This window comes from Silurus meridionalis, chromosome 17, assembly GCF_014805685.1.
Source record: "Silurus meridionalis isolate SWU-2019-XX chromosome 17, ASM1480568v1, whole genome shotgun sequence".
NCBI classification, from domain to species: Eukaryota; Metazoa; Chordata; class Actinopteri; order Siluriformes; family Siluridae; genus Silurus; species Silurus meridionalis.
Genome location: NC_060900.1, coordinates 11,264,120 through 11,284,653, shown reverse-complemented (window position 1 = coordinate 11,284,653; position 20,534 = coordinate 11,264,120). Strand labels below are relative to the sequence as shown.

The 20,534-nt window shown below is 41.6% G+C and overlaps 1 protein-coding gene and 1 long non-coding RNA gene across 5 annotated transcripts in view; one reads left to right on the top strand and one right to left on the bottom strand.

Annotated features, from left to right (window-relative positions):
- Window positions 1-20,534, bottom strand: part of si:dkeyp-117b11.1 (B-cell linker protein) — a 111,488-nt gene that overhangs the window by 44,767 nt on the left and 46,187 nt on the right. For 3 of the 4 annotated variants that reach the window (XM_046870603.1, XM_046870605.1, XM_046870606.1), the window contains exons 11-15: window positions 9,079-9,103; window positions 6,716-6,746; window positions 5,942-5,969; window positions 3,517-3,613; window positions 3,232-3,263 (exon numbers count right to left, since the gene is read on the bottom strand). In XM_046870603.1, the coding sequence (XP_046726559.1) occupies window positions 3,232-3,263; window positions 3,517-3,613; window positions 5,942-5,969; window positions 6,716-6,746; window positions 9,079-9,103 (213 nt within the window). The remainder of the gene's footprint in view (window positions 1-3,231; window positions 3,264-3,516; window positions 3,614-5,941; window positions 5,970-6,715; window positions 6,747-9,078; window positions 9,104-20,534) is intronic. The other variant, XM_046870604.1, reaches the window with a different exon arrangement.
- Window positions 10,388-12,248, top strand: LOC124399588. The gene is made up of 3 exons (XR_006928257.1): window positions 10,388-11,215; window positions 11,306-11,362; window positions 11,477-12,248. It is a non-coding gene; the product is annotated as an uncharacterized LOC124399588 (long non-coding RNA).

The following is a 20,534-nucleotide window of genomic DNA, read 5'->3' as shown; positions in this document are numbered from 1 at the left end:
AAAGTGCGAACAGCACTTTTTGATACTACTTTGAAAACTTTGCCTGGGCAAGACCTTGCTGATGCAGTATAACTACCATGTGCTTTTTCTTGTTCAGTCTTGCCAAGGTGTATGGCCAGTCACATAAAGCTGTCTCACCTTAGTATTAGAGATTGACTGTTCCTTACCCAGTTTTAAGCCTCCTACACAGCTATTTCCAAATAAGTACTATCTGCGTTTCAACACACATATGAAATTGGTGACTAGCACCTGTTTGGTATAATTGGTTAATCATACACGCGAAATAAAATCCCTGACTTTGTGCAAGTGTATAAAGTGTGCAAAAGTAAACACTGAAAGCACTAAACTTGTTAATGGATAAAAAATAAACACTTTTTTCTTTTTACTTACATTCTGTCAGGCTGACGGACAGGACGCGGAAGCGGAAGCAAGTCAATCATAGTTTATTTAGTTCAACAAAGAAACACTCACTGCTGCCGAGGCGAGAAAAACAAACAAAGAACATCCACTCGAAACGAGTAATCCAAAATGAAACCGAGAGTCCAAACAAAAGTAAGCGGCAACGGCAGCAAGTGATCCGGACGAAACAGAACTCGGATACGGAACCAGCGGGGAATGCTGGCGGTCGAGCAGCCACGGGTATCACCAGCATGACAATACAAGAACCGACAGCCTGTGACTCGAGAACGTGTGTTTATATAGTCTGCACCATAACGAGTCACAGCTGTCGGTGATTAGGCAGGCACGGGATAATGAGGCACCATGAGAGCTACCGAGGGGGGCGTGGCAGGGTGCATCTCTGACAGCGGCCGAGGGGGGCGTGGCAGGGGAATCTCTGGGGGCGAGCCTTCGCCCTGAGGAAGACCTGGGGGCGAGCCGTCGCCCTGAGGAGGACCAAGGGGCGAGCCGTCGCCCTGAGGAGGACCAGGGGGCGAGCCGTCGCCCTGAGGAGGACCAGGCGGCGGTACGACGCCCTCTTCGCGGCCAGGCGGCGGTACGACGACCTCTTCGCGGCCAGGCGGCGGTACGACGACCTCTTCGCGGCCAGGCGCCGGGAAACGACGACCCCTTCGCGGCCTGACCTCTCTGTGGGACTCCGAAACAGGAGCGAGCTCTCTTGGGGACTCTGGAACGGGAGCGAGCTCTCTTGGGGACTCTGAGGCTGAGCGGCACCCTCAGCGGGACTCTGAGGCTGAGCGACACCCTCGGCGGGACTCTGTGGCTGAGCGGCACCCTCGGCGGAACTCTGTGGCTGAGCGGCACCCCCGGCGGAACTCTGTGGCTGAGCGGCACCCTCGGCGGAACTCTGAGGCTGAGCGGCACCCTCGGCGGGACTCTGAGGCTGAGCGACACCTCGGCGGGACTCTGTGGCTGAGCGGCACCTCGGCGGAACTCTGTGGCTGAGCGGCACCCAGGCGGAACTCTGTGGCTGAGCGGCACCTCGGCGGAACTCTGAGGCTGGCGGCACCTCGGCGGAACTCTGAGGCTGAGCGGCACCCTCGGCGGAACTCTGAGGCTGAGCGGCACCCTCGGCGGAACTCGGTGGCTGACTCTGTGGCGGCCCGGCGCTCTCGTGACGACTCTGTGGCGGCCCGGCGCTCTCGTGACGACTCTGTGGCGGCCCGCGCCTCGTGACGGGTCTGTGGCGGCCCGCGCTCGTGACGGGTCTGTGGCGGCCCGGCGCGCTCGTGACGGGTCTGTGGCGGCTCGGCGCGCTCGTGACGGGTCTGTGGCGGCTCGGCTCTCTCGTGACGGGTCTGTGGCGTAGAGGCACGCTCGTGACGGGTCTGTGGCGGCTCGGCCTCTCGTGACGGGTCTGTGGCGGCTCGGCTCTCTCGTGACGGGTCTGTGGCGAAGAGGCGCGCTGCTGGAGACACTGTGGCGAAGAGGCGCGCTCCTGGAGACACTGTGGCGAAGAGGCGCGCTCCTGGAGACACTGTGGCGAAGAGGCGCGCTCCCGGAGACACTGTGGCGAAAAGGCACGCCCACGGGAACCTCGAAACAGGGCAGCACGCTTGTAGATGTTCGGTGGCGGCACGGACTGCTCATGGGAGTGCTGGGATGCCAGGGCGCGCTCGCAAACACTCGGAGATGGTGCAGAGCGTCCACGAGAACCCCTGAACACAGCAGCGCGCTTGTACTGACCCAGGGGCAGGGCCATGTGTCCGTGGAAACCCGGGAACTGAGCCTCGCGTTCTTGGATGCCCAGGGATGGAACCGCGCACCTTGGAGAACCCTGGAACGGTGCCACGCACTCTGAAGAACCACGGAATGAAGCCGAGCACCTTGGAGAATCCTGGAACGAAGCAGCGCACTCTGAAGACCCATGGAACGAAGCTTCTTCATCCTCAAGGGGACTGTCGTGGAGATCCACCACCTCCATCCCACACATCCCCAGAAGAAGCTCGCAGAATTCGGCGAGTGAGCCGAAATCGCCCCCATTGGCGCTCCATAATCTGCTGGTTTTAGAGAGAGCATCACCAGACAGGAGAGAAACGCAGAAGGCGATCTTGGCTCTTTCGGAGGGAAACTGGGAAAAATTTTCCTCCACATACTCTCCGATGTTCCTCAGAAATCCGCCCAATTCTTCTCCTTTCCTGGAGAATCGAGCCGGAAATCCCCTCGCGTTAGCGGAGGGGCGTGGCGCAGCCGCGCTTTCATGCTCCGGCTTCTGTGGCTTTGAGCCGCGAGAAACGGCTTGGAACTCCCGGTGAAAATCTGAAGCCGGGTTTGCCTGCCGATCCATCGCGGCCGAAATCGCGGGAGGGCGATTCCGCTTTCGGTTTTGGTCGGTTCTTCTGTCAGGCTGACGGACAGGACGCGGAAGCGGAAGCAAGTCAATCATAGTTTATTTAGTTCAACAAAGAAACACTCACTGCTGCCGAGGCGAGAAAAACAAACAAAGAACATCCACTCGAAACGAGTAATCCAAAATGAAACCGAGAGTCCAAACGAAAGTAAGCGGCAACGGCAGCAAGTGATCCAGACGAAACAGAACTTGGATACGGAACCAGCGGGGAATGCTGGTGAATACCATGAGAGCTACCGAGGGGGGAGTGGCAGGGTGCATCTCTGACAGCGGCCGAGGGGGGCGTGGCAGGGGAATCTCTGACAGCTACCGAGGGGGGCGTGGCAGGGGAATCCCTGACACATTCTTACTTTTCAGCATTTTTTTCACAACTGCCTAAAACTTTGTACAGTAATATATATGAAATACAAAGGAAAACATACCAGTGCCATCTACAGAAGGAGAAATGGGTGAGCTGAAAAGAAAAAATATATATATTATGTTTGCATATAGTATGTTAGAGATTGGTTTGTTATATGCAGCAAATAATACATTCAGTCATGTCTGCATTTCATTACTTCTAGATAACTACTTTCTAAAAAATAATAAAATACCTATTCTTTTGACAGTAAACTCTCTATTATTAAAAAAACCTTACTAATATTTCACTTTTCTGTAAATACAATGAATTTATATATTCCTACATATTGTGAGTGCGTACATCTTACCTGGGCTTGGCATCATTTAAGGCCTCAATAGCAAGAGGATGTCTGATATTTTGGATTGGCAATGGTACATGGGCAGGAATATTGTGGACCTTCACATCTGAAATTGATGCTATGTTTTAGTCATGAAGAAAAATCCTTGATTTTTACAGTTTCATTTTCTAATGTATAGCCTTAAACATAAAATTGTGCAACATGACCCCCCTCAGTTCATTAATGTTAATGAATCTTAATGTTTAATCTTAATATCTATGTTGAAATCTTACTGCCGGTTATGCTAAATAATGCTAAAATTTGATTGTGTGTGTATGTTGCCATTTTGAAAGTGTATTATTTGATTTATGTCTTTTATAGTAAACTCTCGTGGTTTCAATGCTTTTTGTGTCCCAAGAAAGAGAATTGATTGTATTATAAATATATTTAATGTACCCTGTGAGTGTATGCAACCCAGCCATTAGGGTTGCACAAGCCAGAGCACTCTTAGTGGTGATCCCATGCCCAGATGAATGGGGAGGGTATCTAGCGTAAAACATGCCAAATCAAATATGCTGATCACGAATCAGAAATTCATACCGGATCGGTCGAGGCCTGGGTTACCAACAACCACCACAGGTATTGTTAGCCAACAGGGTACCGGTGGAAATTGGGCTACTGTTGGCCAAAGAAGAAGAAGGAGAGGGGGAAGACTTCTACAGAGAAGGCAGGAAAAGGAGAAGTGTAGGAGAGTGGAGGTTCGGGCTGGTACTTTAAATGTTAGTACTATGACTGGTAAATGGAGAGAGTTAGCTGATATGACGGAGAGGAGGAGGGTAAATATGTTGTGTGTTCAGGACACCAAGTGGAATGGGAGTAAGGCCAGAAACATTAGAGGTGGGTTTAAACAGTTTTATCATGGTGTGGATGGAAAGAGAAATGGTGTAGGGGTGATTCTGAAGGAAGAGTACAGTACAGGTGAAGAGCGTTTCTGACAGGGTGATGAACATGAAGCTGAAAGTTGCAGGGGTGATGATAAATCTAATCAGTGGCTATGCTCCACAAGTGGGATGTGTGATGGAGGAGAAGGAAAAATTATAGAGTGAGTTTCTGAAGTGTCAGGTGTTGGCAGGGGACAGTGTTGCTAGACAGCATCGGATGGTGGTTGGTCTGTAGGATGGTTTTGGAGGTGAAGAAAAAAAGGAGGATAGTGAGGACTGAAAGAAAATACGTTTTGGAAACTAAAGGAGGAAGACTGTAGTATGAGAGTCAGGGAAGAGGTCAGACAGGGGCTTGGTGGTGGTGAAGAGGTGCTGGATAATTGGGCAACTACTGCAGAAGTGATAAAGGAAACTAACCCCGGCTCTAAGCCCTTTCCTGTTTGCAGTGGTGATGGACACGGACGGACAAGGTCAGACAAGAGTCTGGACTATAATGTTCGAGGATGATATTGTGATTTGTGGTGGAAGTAGGGAGCAGGTTAAGAAGAACCTGGAGAGGTGGAGGTACACGCTGGAGAAAAGGGGAATGAAAGTCAGTAGGAGTAAGACAGAGTACATGTGTGTGAATAAGAGGGATGGGCAGTGGAGTGCACCACTCAGTTCACCCGAGGTACCTAAACTCCTTCACCTTCTCTACCTCTTCTCCCTGCAACCGCACCGGTTGCAGGGAGAAGAGGTAGAGAAGGTGAAGGAGTTCAGGTATCTCGGGTCAGCAGTGCAAAGTTATGGAGAATGTGTTAGAGAAGTGAAGAAAAGAGTGCAGGCAGGGTGGAGTGGGTGGAGAATAGTGGCAGGAGTGATTTGTGATATAAGGGTATCTGCAAGAGTAAACGTTTATAAGACTTTGGTGAGACCTGCTATGTTGTATGGTTTAGAGACAGTGGCATTGAGTAAAAGACAGGAGACAGAGCTGGGGGTAGCAGAGCTGGAGTAGCAAGCTTGCGATGGCTCTTCACACTTTTCAGCAGACACAAGACCATGCTCTTCTTGAGATGTGTGCAGCCCTGCTCCAAGCCCAGAAAAGTGCTTTTGAGTGCAAAAAAGAATACTTTATAACAAGGTAGGTTAGCTGGATGAGGACCATTTATTAGCATATACAGGGCCTCTACCACCCTCTGTGGGGTAAAATTTTGAAAATGATTGTACTGAAACCATTTATTCAATCCACAACTCATGCTCTACTGGTATGGCAGTTTTTTTTTAAATGAAAACTATTGTGCAAACATTCTGGTTGAAATACCTGTTTGAAATTCAAGACTGATGTTGTTCATCCAGTAAGATCGTATTTTTTTATAAACATATAATAAACATACAAAATACTAAGGTAACTGCATAAATAAGCTGCTATCTTTTTGAATATATATATATATATATATATACCATGAATATTTAAACTCTACTCAAAAACAACACAAAGTGTGCAAGCAAAAAGAACTTGAGAGAGGAAGACTGACCTGCCATGTCACTGGTGATGAGAGAGTTCTAGTGATAGCAAATAAATTAACTTTTTTTAATATGCATTTGTCTGGAAATACATGTGCATATGGCTGGTTGACTGGTGACAATCATTAAGGATGTAACCAAACATTCTATGTATTGAAGTGTGCTATTAATATTTGAACATATAGGTAGAGTATCCAGGCAAAGGAAAAAGTATTTTAATAGAAATAAAAAAAAACATAAAAATATATTACTATAATAACAATATATACTTTATTTCTGCTGCTGGGAACAAAAAAAATATGCATGTAATTTACTGAAAACATAATTTTGTTATATGCACATTATTATATGTGTTTGTGTGGTCATGGACAAGCTCCAGTTTGTGTGTGGAAGGCAGCACTGGAGGAAACGAGAGGTGAGAATCACACACCTGCTGGTGATTTGTCTAATCAGTGTTCTCTGTTGCAATGAGCAGGGAAGAAGAAAAGGATGGAAAGAAAAGAGCCTCAGAGGAGAGAGATGCTGAGCAGAGCTGAGCATCTGTGCATGTATGTATATGTGTTTCAGTTTTACCCACTGAAAGGTGGGAGTAAATTGCAAGAGTGTGGGTGCATGTGTTTTCCAATCAAATAAATTAACAGTCTTAATAAAATGCTACCTAAGAGTTTTTTTTTCTGTCAGTGTACAAATTTGTATTGCTATACAAATATAGATAATGGTATTACATTGCACTCCCAATGTAACAACAGGACTTATTGATAGTATAGTATGTATACAATACTTACAGATTTTGCTCTGGGGACAGGTGGCTTCATACTGATAAGACAACAGAAAAAGCACTGAACAAACTAGTATAACATCAAACAAACAAACAAACAAATTCCAAAACAATTAGGATGCTGAATGGCATGTAAATTAAAGCAGAATGCCATGATTCGCAAATCTCACAAATCCATGTTATTTGCAATAGAGCATAGAAAACAGGTCAACTTTTTAAACTCTGCATGTATGGAAAATGTTGGGACAGGGGCAACAAAAAATTAAATGTTACTAAAAGAAAACATTTACTAAAAGGAATTTTTAACTAATTGCTAACAGGTTAATAACATAATTGGGTATTAAAAAAAGTATCAGTGAGGCAGAGTCTCTTAGAAGTAAAGCTGGCCAAACATTCACTAATCTGCAAAAAACTACAACAAATTGTGGGACAATTTCAGAATAGCATCCAATTGCAAAAACTTCCAATATCTTATAATCTACAGTACATAATATTATAAAATGCTTCCAAGAATTGGGAAAAATCTATGCCCACAGGAAAAGGCAGCAATTTTTATTGGACGCCTGTAATTTTCCAGTCCTCAGGTGGCATTGCATTAAAAGCATGTATTGGTAATGACTGCATGGGCATGGAAACACCTCCAGAAATCATGTCAATTAACACATTTTGCCATGATTACCACAGGTGCAGGTAAAAACTCTATCATGCAAAGAAGTTATATGTGAGCATTTTCTCTGGGCCAAAGCTGATGGACTGTGGCAAAGTGGACAAATCGAAATTCAAAATTATTTTTGGAAAACATGGATGCTCTGAACTAAAGAGGATTGGGATTATCTGACTTAACAGCACACAATTCAAAAGACTGCATCTCTGATGGAATGGGTAGCTTGCACATATAAAAAGGCACCATCAGTGCTGTAAAGTATAAACAGATTTTAGAGCAACATATGCTTCTATTCAGAAGTATATTTCAGGAAAGCCCTTTCATATTTCAATGATAAATCACTCCCTTTATCTATTATATATTAACAGCATGGCTTCCTAGTAGAAACGTCCAGGTGCTGAACAATTTAGCATCCACCAAACTTTTCACTAACTAAAAACAGTTAGTGCATAAAAAATAAAACAATTAAGGCCCACTAATTAATGCTACACAGTGGTAAAAATGGCTCTGTCCTAGCTGTTTTGAGACATGTTGATTTAGCCATCAAACTCAAAATTACCTTGTAATTTTCTTAAAAAGGTACATTTTCTAAGTTTAAACATGTGATATGTTTTCTATGGTCTTATAGCATTTGCAAAACACTGCACATGACAAGCCACACAACATCCCAACCTTTTTGGAATTGGGGTTTATATATACACACACACAAGCTCACAAAATTAAGTACACCCCTAACATTTCAGCATAAATAAGTGAAATAAGGAGGGTTTTATGAGATATACTTTATATTGTCCCCAAGTTACAATGGATTGAATTAAAAATTTTCAATTGTATGATGCCAGGATGTGTGCATCTCCCATTTTGTAATATGCCTTACTCTCATGTGTTTTGAGACATGTTGATGTTACCATCAATCTTAAAATGACCTTCTAATGTTTAAAAAAAGGTATATTTTCTATGTTTAAACATGTGATGTTTTCCTTGGGTTTATAGGATTTGCAGATCACTACACATGACAAGCCACACAACATCCCAATTTTTTGGGAGTTGGTGTTTAATGAAATGAGAGGGGTGTATTCAGTTTTGTGAGATATACTTTATATTGTCCCCAAGTTACAATGGATCGAATACATTTTTTCGATTGTATGAGGCCAGGATGTGTGCATCTTCCACCTTGTGAGATGACTTATTCTCGCCAGCAGTCGACTTAAGGGCTCTTTTTTTTTTTTGTGTTTTTGGTGTTTAAAAGCCTAATTTTAGCACTTGTCCTACTCCTTTATATTTGGGTCGCTGGACACTTAAACTGAGTTGCCACATACCATACATATAATACTGTAAAGTTTAAACATTATGGTAGTATAAATTGCTTTTTTGCTAAATTATGTTCTGTAACTTTTGGAATTATTAACTAATTACAACAGCATACTAGCAAATAATAATAGTCATACTTTAAAACTCCTGGTTAGGCTAGGCCATGTCTCAACTTATTTTTTAAGTTATGATTCAGTCATCAAAAAGCATTGCCATTATAACTTGGGGACTACCTGTATACTCCACTGAGCAAAAAATACTGTATACAATTTTTATAATTTGTCCAAATTAGATTAAAAGTGAGTCAGGTCTCATTGGAGTACCACTACCAAATATCACAAATGTAAATATAAGTACCAGTTCACATAGCAATGTTTAAATGTACACACACTTACACAGGTAGAGGAAGATCTTTCACTACTGTTTCGAATGGCATCATGTGAACACCACCAGAGGGCACAGGGGGGCACAAGCAAAAGTCATTTAAATAATAAATTAAACAAAATGTGCACATAGTTAAGTCTAATAATGAGCTGTTACTATCAGATCACAAAAAACAACAGAATTATTGAAATACTTAAACAGGCTATATTCTTCTTATTATTTATTTATTTATTTATTTATTTATTTATTTTTTTAAGACCTATAAACAAAATGAGTATGCACTTTTAAAAGTTTAGACAGTTTACCAAGCAAGGTAAATTCATTTTACTGACTTATTTTTTACTGTTTTTTCTATGGGAAAGTCCTTGACCTTTAAAATATTTGAGTCACATGTTAAATTAACAAGTCTTATATAACTTCGCTTTGAGAACATGTGCTTGTCACATCTAGCGATGGTTATTCCAATTCACCTAGTGACCAAATTTTTTATTTTGTTTACCAAAAGGATTTGTTCATATTTGTTCAGTAATGCGTTCAGTGACCCTTTATATGACTTGCATCAATGCATGCTACTTTTCAGAGTGATCTTAATGAGTGTATAATTATTAGCCATTAGTTATTTATTTATACATGTTTAGCAGGCTATACTTTTAAGACCACATGAATAGCAGAAAAAAAAGTCTTGTCTTAGTGTTACACACTTTGTAAATTCACCATTCTATCCTCTTTTTGACAGGAAGCAAACATGGGTAACTCTATACATGATTACTTCACCGAGTTTGTTAATTTCTTTTACAAGCAACAACAATTACTTTGCTCAGTCTATTGTCATGCAATGTATGCATGATGGCAGAAATAGATGCAAGTGCAGAGTATAATATTGAGTGAACAGGTCTGTGGAGGTGGCCATCCTGGCATGAGCAGGTCATGGGGGAAGGCTGCACCATCACACCCTGGTAAAAGAAGGTCTTGGGTGGACTCTTCACCCTCTAGCTAAAATTTGTCTTTGAGGGCCACCTTGTCAACATCTGGCTGGCAAGCACCTAATCAGCCTCAGATATGAGCCATTGACTCCCCTCAGGCTTTGGAGCCACCAGACTTTCAAAATAAATTTGCCATTGCATAAAAATAAAAAAAATATTTAGGTTTGTAAAAGCCATCAAACAAAGCTGGGGAAGGTAAAAATGCTACTAAGGGACACTGATAGATTTGAGCTAGGACATCATGATTACTACAGTGGATATAAAATGTCTACACACCCCTGTTTAAATGCCATGTTTTTGTGATGTAACAAAAATTGACCAAGAAATCATGTCAGAACTTTTTCCACGTTTAATGTGACCTATAACCTGTACAACTAAATTGAAAAACAAAGAAATCCTTAAAAAAAAAAAAAATTATTTTATTAAAAAAAAAAAATTGTGATTGCATTAGCGTGTACAAGTGTGTACATTAGCGTGCATTAGCGTGTACAAGCAACATACGGACATCGGAGCAACATATGGACATCGGCGCAACTGGTGTTTGTGTGTACCACCACCAAACACTCAAATAAATCAGAAACAACCCCAATAACACAATAAATGATGATCTGCGGCAAAAGCTACGCGACCTCGGAACAAATTGGACTACATCCGACTCCAACAAGCTACTCGGCGTGAATACAGACACTGCTGCATCTCTGTGTTCACTATATTGTTGTGAGATGTAGACCTTTTTATTTACCCCAGGAATTCACCACCGCTATTGTGCTTGGAGTGTACATACCACCTAGTGATAATGCTAAGGAATCGCTCAGCATACTCTACGGAACCATTAGCGAACTACAAAACACACCCTGACGGTTAGGTTGTCGTCACCGGAGATTTAAACCATGTGTAGCCAGGCAACTGCCTACCAGTGGGGGTGTGGTTGGCTAATAATCCCAGGACTTTTTAAGCAGGCACTGAGCAAGAGGCCTCGAAATGTGGGCCCTGTTTTGGAAGCACATAGGATATGGTCGCCCTAGAGGAGGTAGGCCAAGTTTGTTATTTTAGTTTGTTTATTTAGAGGGATTTATTTTGATTTTATGGGAAAATTGTTTTTGTTTATTTAGATGCAGATAGATTGAGTAATGCTGACTGTGTATGTTGACAGTTGCTGGTGTAGGTAAATATATGGGCTTTGTCTTATTTGTTTAAATAAGATGGCATGAAAGGTCTTATTTGTATTTCTCTTTGGGAATGTGTTTTGATTCAGACCTGGATAATTGCTGGAACATCAACTGATTGTTATATCTGCTATCTGCCAAGGAAGGTAAATTATTTAATATTTTAATTAAATAAGTGTGTGCAGTTGGTAACCATGGTTTTAAATGTGCAGTGTTTTAAAGCATGTGATGTATTGTTAATTTTTGTTTTTCTGTTTTAGATTTGTCAATTGCTGTTTCTCCCGTGTTGTTTTTGTTTGGTTCCCTGGTTGGCCGGTCTCAGGAGTGTGCTGCATGGTGGCAGCACGTGTATCGTGTGAATTGTTTGTGTACGAGTCCGGTTGGCCAGGGCTTTGTTTTTTTGTATTCTTTCACTTTTATTTCTATTGATGATCCCTTCCCAGCCTTATGTCGCCAGCTTAAATCATGGTGCTTGTCTTTTGTGTGCGTGTGTGCATCCCTTTGTGTATGAGATTTAAGTTTGCCGTGTTTCTTTAGTAGCTATGAGTGAAGGGTTATGTTTTGAGCGTGTATTATTTGAATCGTGGCTATTTCCTTTTGAGTGTATAATGTAAGAGGGATGTACCCCCAAGCCTAAAGGTTTGCCACATGCAACGAAAGCTGTGATCATAGTGAGAGATTTGAGCTGGCTGTTAAATTCTTTGCGAGCTGGGACAAATTCTGGATGAGCTACTGGTATCAATTATTTCATGTTTGTGTTTATGTATATTATTTTCTGTCTTATTTTGTAATATATTTTTGTACCTTAGGCATCTGAAGGGTTTCGTTTTTGGGCCCATGCTCTAAACAGTGTTTTTCTCCTTCAAATTCGCTTCGAAGGGGTGACGTAGTTGCTACACATGCAAATTTCAGGACTTTGCTTTCAGGCAATTTACGACTGAGAACACTTTTACAACAAAACAAATAGTTACAAGTACACACACAGCCCAGTTTATAGAAACCGTATCTATTCCTCGTGTAGTAAAACCAAGAATTAAATACACAAGATCAAGAAATAATCTTACTGCAGTTAAAACTGAAAAATGCCAGATAAGCAAGCACAAAAAAGTTCTAAAGTTTGGTCTTTTAAACATTAGATCACTTGCACCCAAAGCACTCATTGTAAATGAGATGATCACAGAAAATAATCTCGATGCACTCTGTCTCACTGAGACCTGGATTAAACCAGATGATTATATGGGTCTAAACGAGTCGACACAATCAGCATATGTTTATAAGCATGAGCCCCGTCAGACTGGTTGTGGGGGTGGTGTAGCAACCATTTATAGTGCCTCTCTTAATGTTAGTCAGAGATTAGGATTCATCTTTAAATCGTTGGAAGTGCTCGTTCTTAAAATTGTACTTTCAGACATATATAGAAAACCCCTACTATCTCTCACTCTGGCCACCGTATGAAATGTAGATTTGAACTGCTCAGTAATCCGTTTTTGGTTGGCGTGGAACGCGCACCAACCAACCTCCAAATGGAGCTGATTGAACTCCAGTTTAGTGACACGCTCAAGTCAAAGTACGACTCTGTGTGTGCTGCACAGTTTCCATGTTTCCTCCCCGACACACTGCTCCAACTCCATGCCCAAGCTGCTCAAATCCTCTCTATGTTCAGCAGCACATATCTGTGTGTAACTGTTCTCTTTAATGAAGATGAACAAAACACCACTCAGGAGTCTCACTGATGAACATATTTACTCAATCCTGAGGATTTTCTCATCTCAGAGCCTAAACCCAGACATGATACCTGGTATCTGGCTTCAACCAATCAGAGTGTAAAAACTAAGCTTGAATGAAGGTTGTCTTTATGCACTTTTCCTACTTCAAGGCATGGACTGTTAATGGTTAAAAGATTTATTTTATTTTTTTTTTAATTGAAGGAAACTATTATTTTTGGTTGTTTTGTTGTTGGCCTGTGAAAAGTTTTACATTAAAAGGAATTTTATATATATATATATATATATATATATATATATATATATATATATATATATATATATATATATATGTGTGTGTATATATATATATATATATATATATATATATATATAATATATAAAATATACACACACACACACACACACAGTGGAACCCGGTTATGTTCATGTCCTAGGGGGTTGCCAAAAAGCATCGAGATAACCGATGATCGAGATAAACGAAAATCAATATGGCGGCAATATATTAACGTGCTTGAAATTTCTTTATGTACATGATGTGCGTTAATAAATGAGTGTGCATGTACGTGTTTTTGGAGGGTTTTTTACACAACAGCGTTGCCGCGATTTGTTTGATGAAGGCATGCTATAAAAATACATACGTTTGTTAACTGTCAGGAATCCACCGGCTGCGCCCCCTTCGGTGTAGCAGGTGCTTTCTTGGCCGCTTTCTCTAAAGCTCTCGGCTTCAATCGCGCACATATGGTGCTCGTTTAGCATCATCACCAGCTCCTATTTATACTTCCACACTCTCACCGTCTGTTATTATTGGTATATGTTGGTTTACGGCGGTCGTTGTTCTCGCTCATGCGTATCCCGGTACGTGCCTTCCCACCAGCACTCTCTCAACAGCTGCGCTTTTCTTCCCAAAGCGCATCGCGGATTCCCCCCCCCTCCGATCCTGGCGTTGTTCATTCTATGCTTTTGCTGATTATCCCACATTCTCCCGTGTGCTGTTCAGCGCCGCGCTTCTACTTTCGCCTCCCGTTCATCGCATAACATTCAACAACAAAAGGCATATGTGCACTAACTAACAGCAGAGATTCACCAGTATACAATACAACACCTGTAGCATCTGTAAGGCTTGTTTTTTTCGCCACTTTCGTGAGTTCTTCTGCGGCTGCACCGAGATAACCGACGTTAAATGGTAAATTTTTCCCCCCTTGTGTTTGAGATATTAGGGTTCGGCGACATAACCGATTAAAAAATGCTTATTCAAAGCAAGAATTTGGCGGTTCCACTTCAAAAACGTCGACTTAATAGGGTTGTCGAGTTAACCGAGGTCGAGATAAGTGGGTTCCACTGTATGTGTGTGTGTGTATATATATACATTAGGGATGCACCGAAATGAAATGATCGGGATGTTTGGATTTCAGGTGATAAATTAAACCCGACAAGGAGAAAGTCTTTGCAGACAAAATTTCGGCATTACATGTTTGCAAATCGCTATCCGTGGGTCTTTCTCAGATATACTGAAATACGTCCACACCGCAGACATGTTGTTTTAGACATGCACGTGCGGGCCACGGTTTCTGTTTGCGTCATCACAACAAACTGTTTCGGCCGTGTTTTTTCGGTGATCAAAGTCTTTCGGCCGAAAACCGAAAATGCACTTCTGGGCCATATATATATATATATATATATATATATATATATATATATATATATATATATATATATATATATATATAAAAAAAAATGAAAGCGCGAGAGACACATAAGAAATATCATTGATGTGTGTTTTATTTCAAATTTAATTTCTCATGTGTTTATAATATTAAACTTTGGTTGTTTTAGATTCCATGTTTATGCAAAAATAAAGTTTGTTTCCATATGAAACGGTTCAACATTACACATAGAGAGAAGATTGCAGTCAAATTTTCAATAAATATTGAGTTTGGCCCGCGACTTCGTCCCAGGTTTTTAATTTTGGCCCACTGTGAATTTGAGTTTTACACCCCTGATGTAAACGATGCTCTAGGATTATCATTTGTTGACTTATTAAACTATTTTGGGTTTAAACAAAACGTCACCGAACCAACTCATCATTTTAACCACACACTAGACTTAATAATATCCCACGGAGCAGACGTCACTTATATACATATTTTACCCCAGAGTGATGACATCATAGACCATTATCTCATACTGTACACACTACCAGTAGAGCAGATTAGCCCTGTTTTACCACGTTATCTACGTGGTAGGACTATTGTTCCGACCACTAAGGACAGATTCATAAATAACCTGCCTGATTTCTCACTAAACCCATAACTGCTAATAATCTTGTTGAAATGGCTAACAACATAGACTGTATCCTCACTAGCACATCACTAGACACTGTTGCTCCCGTCCGGTTAAAAAAGGTTAAAGAAAAAACACCTACACCTTGGTATAATAGTCATACGCATGCCCTCAAAAGAACAGCCCGTATTCTGGAGAGAAAATGGAGGAAAACTAAATTGGAGGTATTTAGAATTGCGTATAAAGACAGTATGCTCAGCTACAGACAGGCGCTAAAAGCTGCTAGAGCTGAACACCTGAGCAAACTCATAGAAAACAACAAAAACAATCCCAGGTTCCTTTTAGTACAGTAGCTAAATTAACTACAAATCAGGTATCTAAAAAATGTGTTCCATCACAGTTTAGTAGTGAAGACTTTATGAATTGCTTCACTGAAAAAATTGATAGCATTAGAAAAACAATTGTGGCAGTCCAACCTCTGACAGCATCTCCTGACACAATCTTACCTACAACTACACTGCTTTACATGTACAGGACAGGAAGAGCTGTATGATGTTATTACCAAAGCTAAATCAACAACATGTCAGTTAGATCCCATTCCAACTAATCTATGGAAGGAAGTGTTACATACAGCTGGTGAGCCTCTTCTCAATATTATTACCTCCTCACTATCTTTAGGTCATGTCCCTAAATTCCTCAAGTTAGCAGTTATTAAGCCCCTCATTAAGAAACCTAATTTGGATCCAAACATGCTATCAAATTACAGACCCATTTAAAATCTCCCATTTATGTCTACGATTTTAGAAAAGATTGATGCTGTCCAGTTATGTTCCCACTTACAAGAGAATAATATCTTTGAAAAGTTTCAGTCAGGTTTTAGGCCCCATCATAGCACAGAAACTGCTCTAGTTAAAATCACCAATGACCTGTTTTTAGCTTCAGACCAAGGCTTCATCTCGCTGTTCGTTTTACTAGATCTTAGTGCTGCACTATAGATCATGATCTCCTCCTAGATCGCTTACAAAATTATATTGGCATTCAGGGACAGGCTGGTTTAAATCCTACCTGTCCGATCGTTACCATTTCGTAGACTTACATGGTGAGCTATCCAGGTTAATGCTAATAAACTATGGCGTGCCACAAGGTTCAGTTCTAGGACCCCTGCTTTTCACAATATACATGCTTCCTTTGGGAAATATTATTAGAAGACATAGAATTAGATTCCACTGTTATGCTGATGATACCCAGCTATATATCTCATCAAAACCAGGCGATATAGCTCGGATAACTGAGTGTGTTAAAGAAATAAGAGATTGGATGACCCATAACTTTCTACTATTAAATTCTGATAAGATTTTGCTCATTGACCCAAAAAACAGTCCACAGAAGCTCCAGCATTTCAACCGGCATTAAGACAGTTGTTCTGTAACTACTAGTTCTGTAACTACTATGGTAAAAGACCTAGGGGTTATTTTAGACAGCAACTCTTTCAAAAATCATATCAACTAAGTTACAAAAACAGCCTTCTTTCACCTTAGAAATCTTTCTAAGCTAAGAAACATGTTATCTATATCTGATGCAGAGAAGCTCATCCATGTAATGCACTACTAGGTGGATGTCCTGCATCATTAATAAACAAGCTTCAGTTAGTTCAGAATGCGGCAGCCAGAGTTCTCACAAGGTCAAGAAAATATGATCATATAACCCCAATCTTATCGTCACTACACTGGCTACCTGTTTTGAAGTTTTGAATCGACTACTAAATACTACTACTTACTTACAAAACACAATGGTTTAGCTTCCATGTATCTATCCAATCTTTTAACACGCTACAATCAGTCACGCTCCCTGAGATCTCAAAACTCTGGACTTCTAGTAGTTCCTAGAATAGCAAAGTTCACTAAAGGCGGTAGATCATTCTCACATTTAGCTCCTAAACTTTGGAATAGTCTTTCTGACAGTGGTCGGGGCTCAGACACACTCTCCCAGTTTAAGTGCAGATTAAAAACGTATCTTTTTAGCAAAGCCTACACATAACATACGTCTCACATCATAACCTTGTGCTCCAGAACATCTGATTCACATGCACATTATCAACTTGTGCTGTTAATATCATGAACAGCAGCTACGCTAATTTCTCTCCACTGCTTCTCTTTCTCTCCCCATCCCGAGGCATCCTGAGGTTTGGCCAGCTCCAGTCACGTCTCACCTCATGAAGATTATGGACCTTTAAAAAAATAGATGCCGAACTCGCAAACATCCCGAACCATCTAGGGACGTACCAGTGCCAATGGGATCCCACTTCATGTGTGGAGTTCTGACATTGGACCTCCTGGAGTGTTTAAAGGCTCTGGAATGGAGAACCTGGTGCTGGACCTGTGATGATCACAAATGTTGAGCTATTTTATGAGTTGCTCAGTAGCTCCTAGTTTTTTATAACCATAAAGACTGTATAAGACTGTAGAAAGAACATTACTTATAATCACACACTCCAGTGCTCATGTTAGTTCTCACTCTCCAGTGTTCTGTATTGTTGAAAGATTTATGATCCAACTCTTGATGTCACCCAAATGAGGATGGGTTCCCTCTTTTAAATCTGGTTCCTCTCAAGGTTTCTTCCTCATAACATCTAAGGGAGTTTTGCCACAGTCGCTACGGCTTGCTCATCAGGGATAAATACACACCATTCACCTTGACTGTTGATTTCTGTAAAGCTGCTTTGAGACAATGTCTGTTGTGAAAAGCGCTATAGAAATGAACTTGACTTGACTTGATTTGCTTCCTAAATATCATCAGAATGTGGACTTTGCAACCAAAGGAGAAAACACGCTGGTTGTTGTTTCCACAAACATCCGGGGTGCTTACCGGGCGAAACCCCGCCCCCACATTGGGTAATCAGACCACATCTCTGTTATGCTGATCCCAGCATACAGACCACTCAGCAGGTGTTCAAGACCAGCTCGAAAGCAGGTGAGGACCTGGCCAGCAGGATCCATGTCTGCTCTCCAGGATTGCTTTAAATGCACTAACTGGGACATACTAACCATATAGACTGTATAAGACTGCAGAAAGACCATCACTTATAATCTTATACTCCAGTAATCATGTTAGTTCTCACTGTCCAGTGTTCTTTATTGTTGAAAGATTTATGATCAAACTCTTGATGTCACCCAGATGAGGATGGGTTCCCTTTTTGAGTCTGGTTCCTCTCAAGGTTTCTTCCTCATAACATCTAAGGGAGTTTTTCCTTGCCACAGTCGCCACGGCTTGCTCATCAGGGACAAATTCACACCATTCACCATCACTGTTGATTTGTGTAAAGCTGCTTTGAGACAATGTCTGTTGTGAAAAGCGCTATACAAATAAACTTGACTTGACTTGACTTGACATGTCAAGTCAAGAGGCTTTTTATTGTCATTTCTACTATACACAGTGGTACACAGTACACAGTAAAAACGAGACAACGTTCCTCCGGATCCCTGGTGGTACACTAAACAACAACATAAATCTACAACACAACACAAGCTACATAAAGTGCATCGAGTGCAACTTGGTGCAAACAGTGCAGGCAACAAACAGTACAGACAGACATTACAAGACAAGACACAAACCTACCAGTAAACCTACTGTATACTTGATTATACAGTACTGTGAACTGTAGAAACTATACCCGGGAGTGAATATAAGAAACACAATGTAGTGCAAAAATACAGCAGCAGCCAAGAGGTGCAAAAACAGCATGTAAACAGTGTGGTAAAATGTAATATAGTCGAAGGTGCAAAAGACGCATGTAAACAGTAACAGTGAAAGGTGCAAAAAACAGCAGTTAAAGAGTGTAGTACAGTCAAGTATAAATAATAATAAATAGTTGATAGTGGAATGGATTGAGATGAGTGATCAGTGTGTGTTAAGTGTTAAATCCAGGTTGTACAGTTTGATAACACACATTTGAATGTGTGTGTGTGTGTGTGTGTGTGTGTGTGTGTGTGTGTGTGTTTTTCCTTTCAGTTCTGTGTATTTAGGAGCCTAATGGCTTGCGGGAAAAAGCTGTTGCACAGTCTCAATGTGGCGGCCCGAATGCTTCAGAACCGTTTTCCTGATGGCAGGAGAGTGAAAAGTGTGTGTGTGATGGGTGTGTGTGGTCATCCACAATGCTGTTTGCTTTGCGGATGCAGCGTGTGGTGTAAATGTGCATAATAGAGGGGAGAGAGACGCCGATGATCTTCTCAGCTGTCCTCATTATCCTCTGTAGGGTCTTGCGGACCGAGACGGTGCAGTTCCCAAACCAGGCAGTGATGCAGCTGCTCAGGATGCTCTCAATGGTTCCTCTGTAGAACATGGTCAGGATGGGGGGGAGGCAGATGAGCTTTCCTCAGCCTTCTCAGGAAGTAGAGATGCTGCTGGGCTTTCTTGGTGATGGAGCTGGTGTTAAGTGAACAGGTGAGATTATCCGCCAAGTGAACACCAAGGAATTTGGTGATCTTGACAATCTCCACAATCTCCAACAGCATTGTGGATGACCACACACCCGTCACACACACCCGTCACCACACACACCGTCACAAACTGTATGACTAATCTGTACAACCCGGACTCAACACACAACAAAAGATGGAGAAAACTGGTAAAGTACTGGCTGTGTAGTACATGTGACAACAATCTCCTGCATACTTCATATGTCTGGGCTATTAGGTAGGCTGGCAAAAGAAAAGCCTTTTCTTATGAAGAAAAACATCCAAGCAAAGCTAAATTCTGCAAAAACATATTTGAAGTCTCTGAAAAGTGTGAAAATGTGTGAAAATGTCTTATGGTCGTATGAAACCAAGGTTGAAACATGAGTTGGCCATAATTCCAAAAGGCATGTTTGGCACACTGCACATCAAAAGAACACCATACCCACAGTGAAGCATGGTGGAGGCGGCATCATGCTTTGGGGCTATTTTTCTTCAGCTGGAACTGGAGCCTTTATCAAGTCAGAGGGAATTATGAAGAGTTTCAAATACCAATCAAAGTTGGCACAAAACCTTCAAGCTTCTGCTAGAATGTTAAATGTTAGAATGTTCAGCACAACAATGACCCAAATCATACATCAAATTCAACAAAAGAATGTTTTCACCAGAAGAAGATTAAAGTGTTGGAATGGCCCAGCCAGAGCCCAGACCTGAATCTGTCTGAAAAGTGTGGAAAAAATCTGTGGAATTATCTAAAGATGGCTGTGCACAGGAGATGCCTTCACAATCTGACAGATTTAGAACGAGAGTGGGCAAAAGGTCAAGTCAACTCAAAATGTGCCATGCTGATACATACCCAA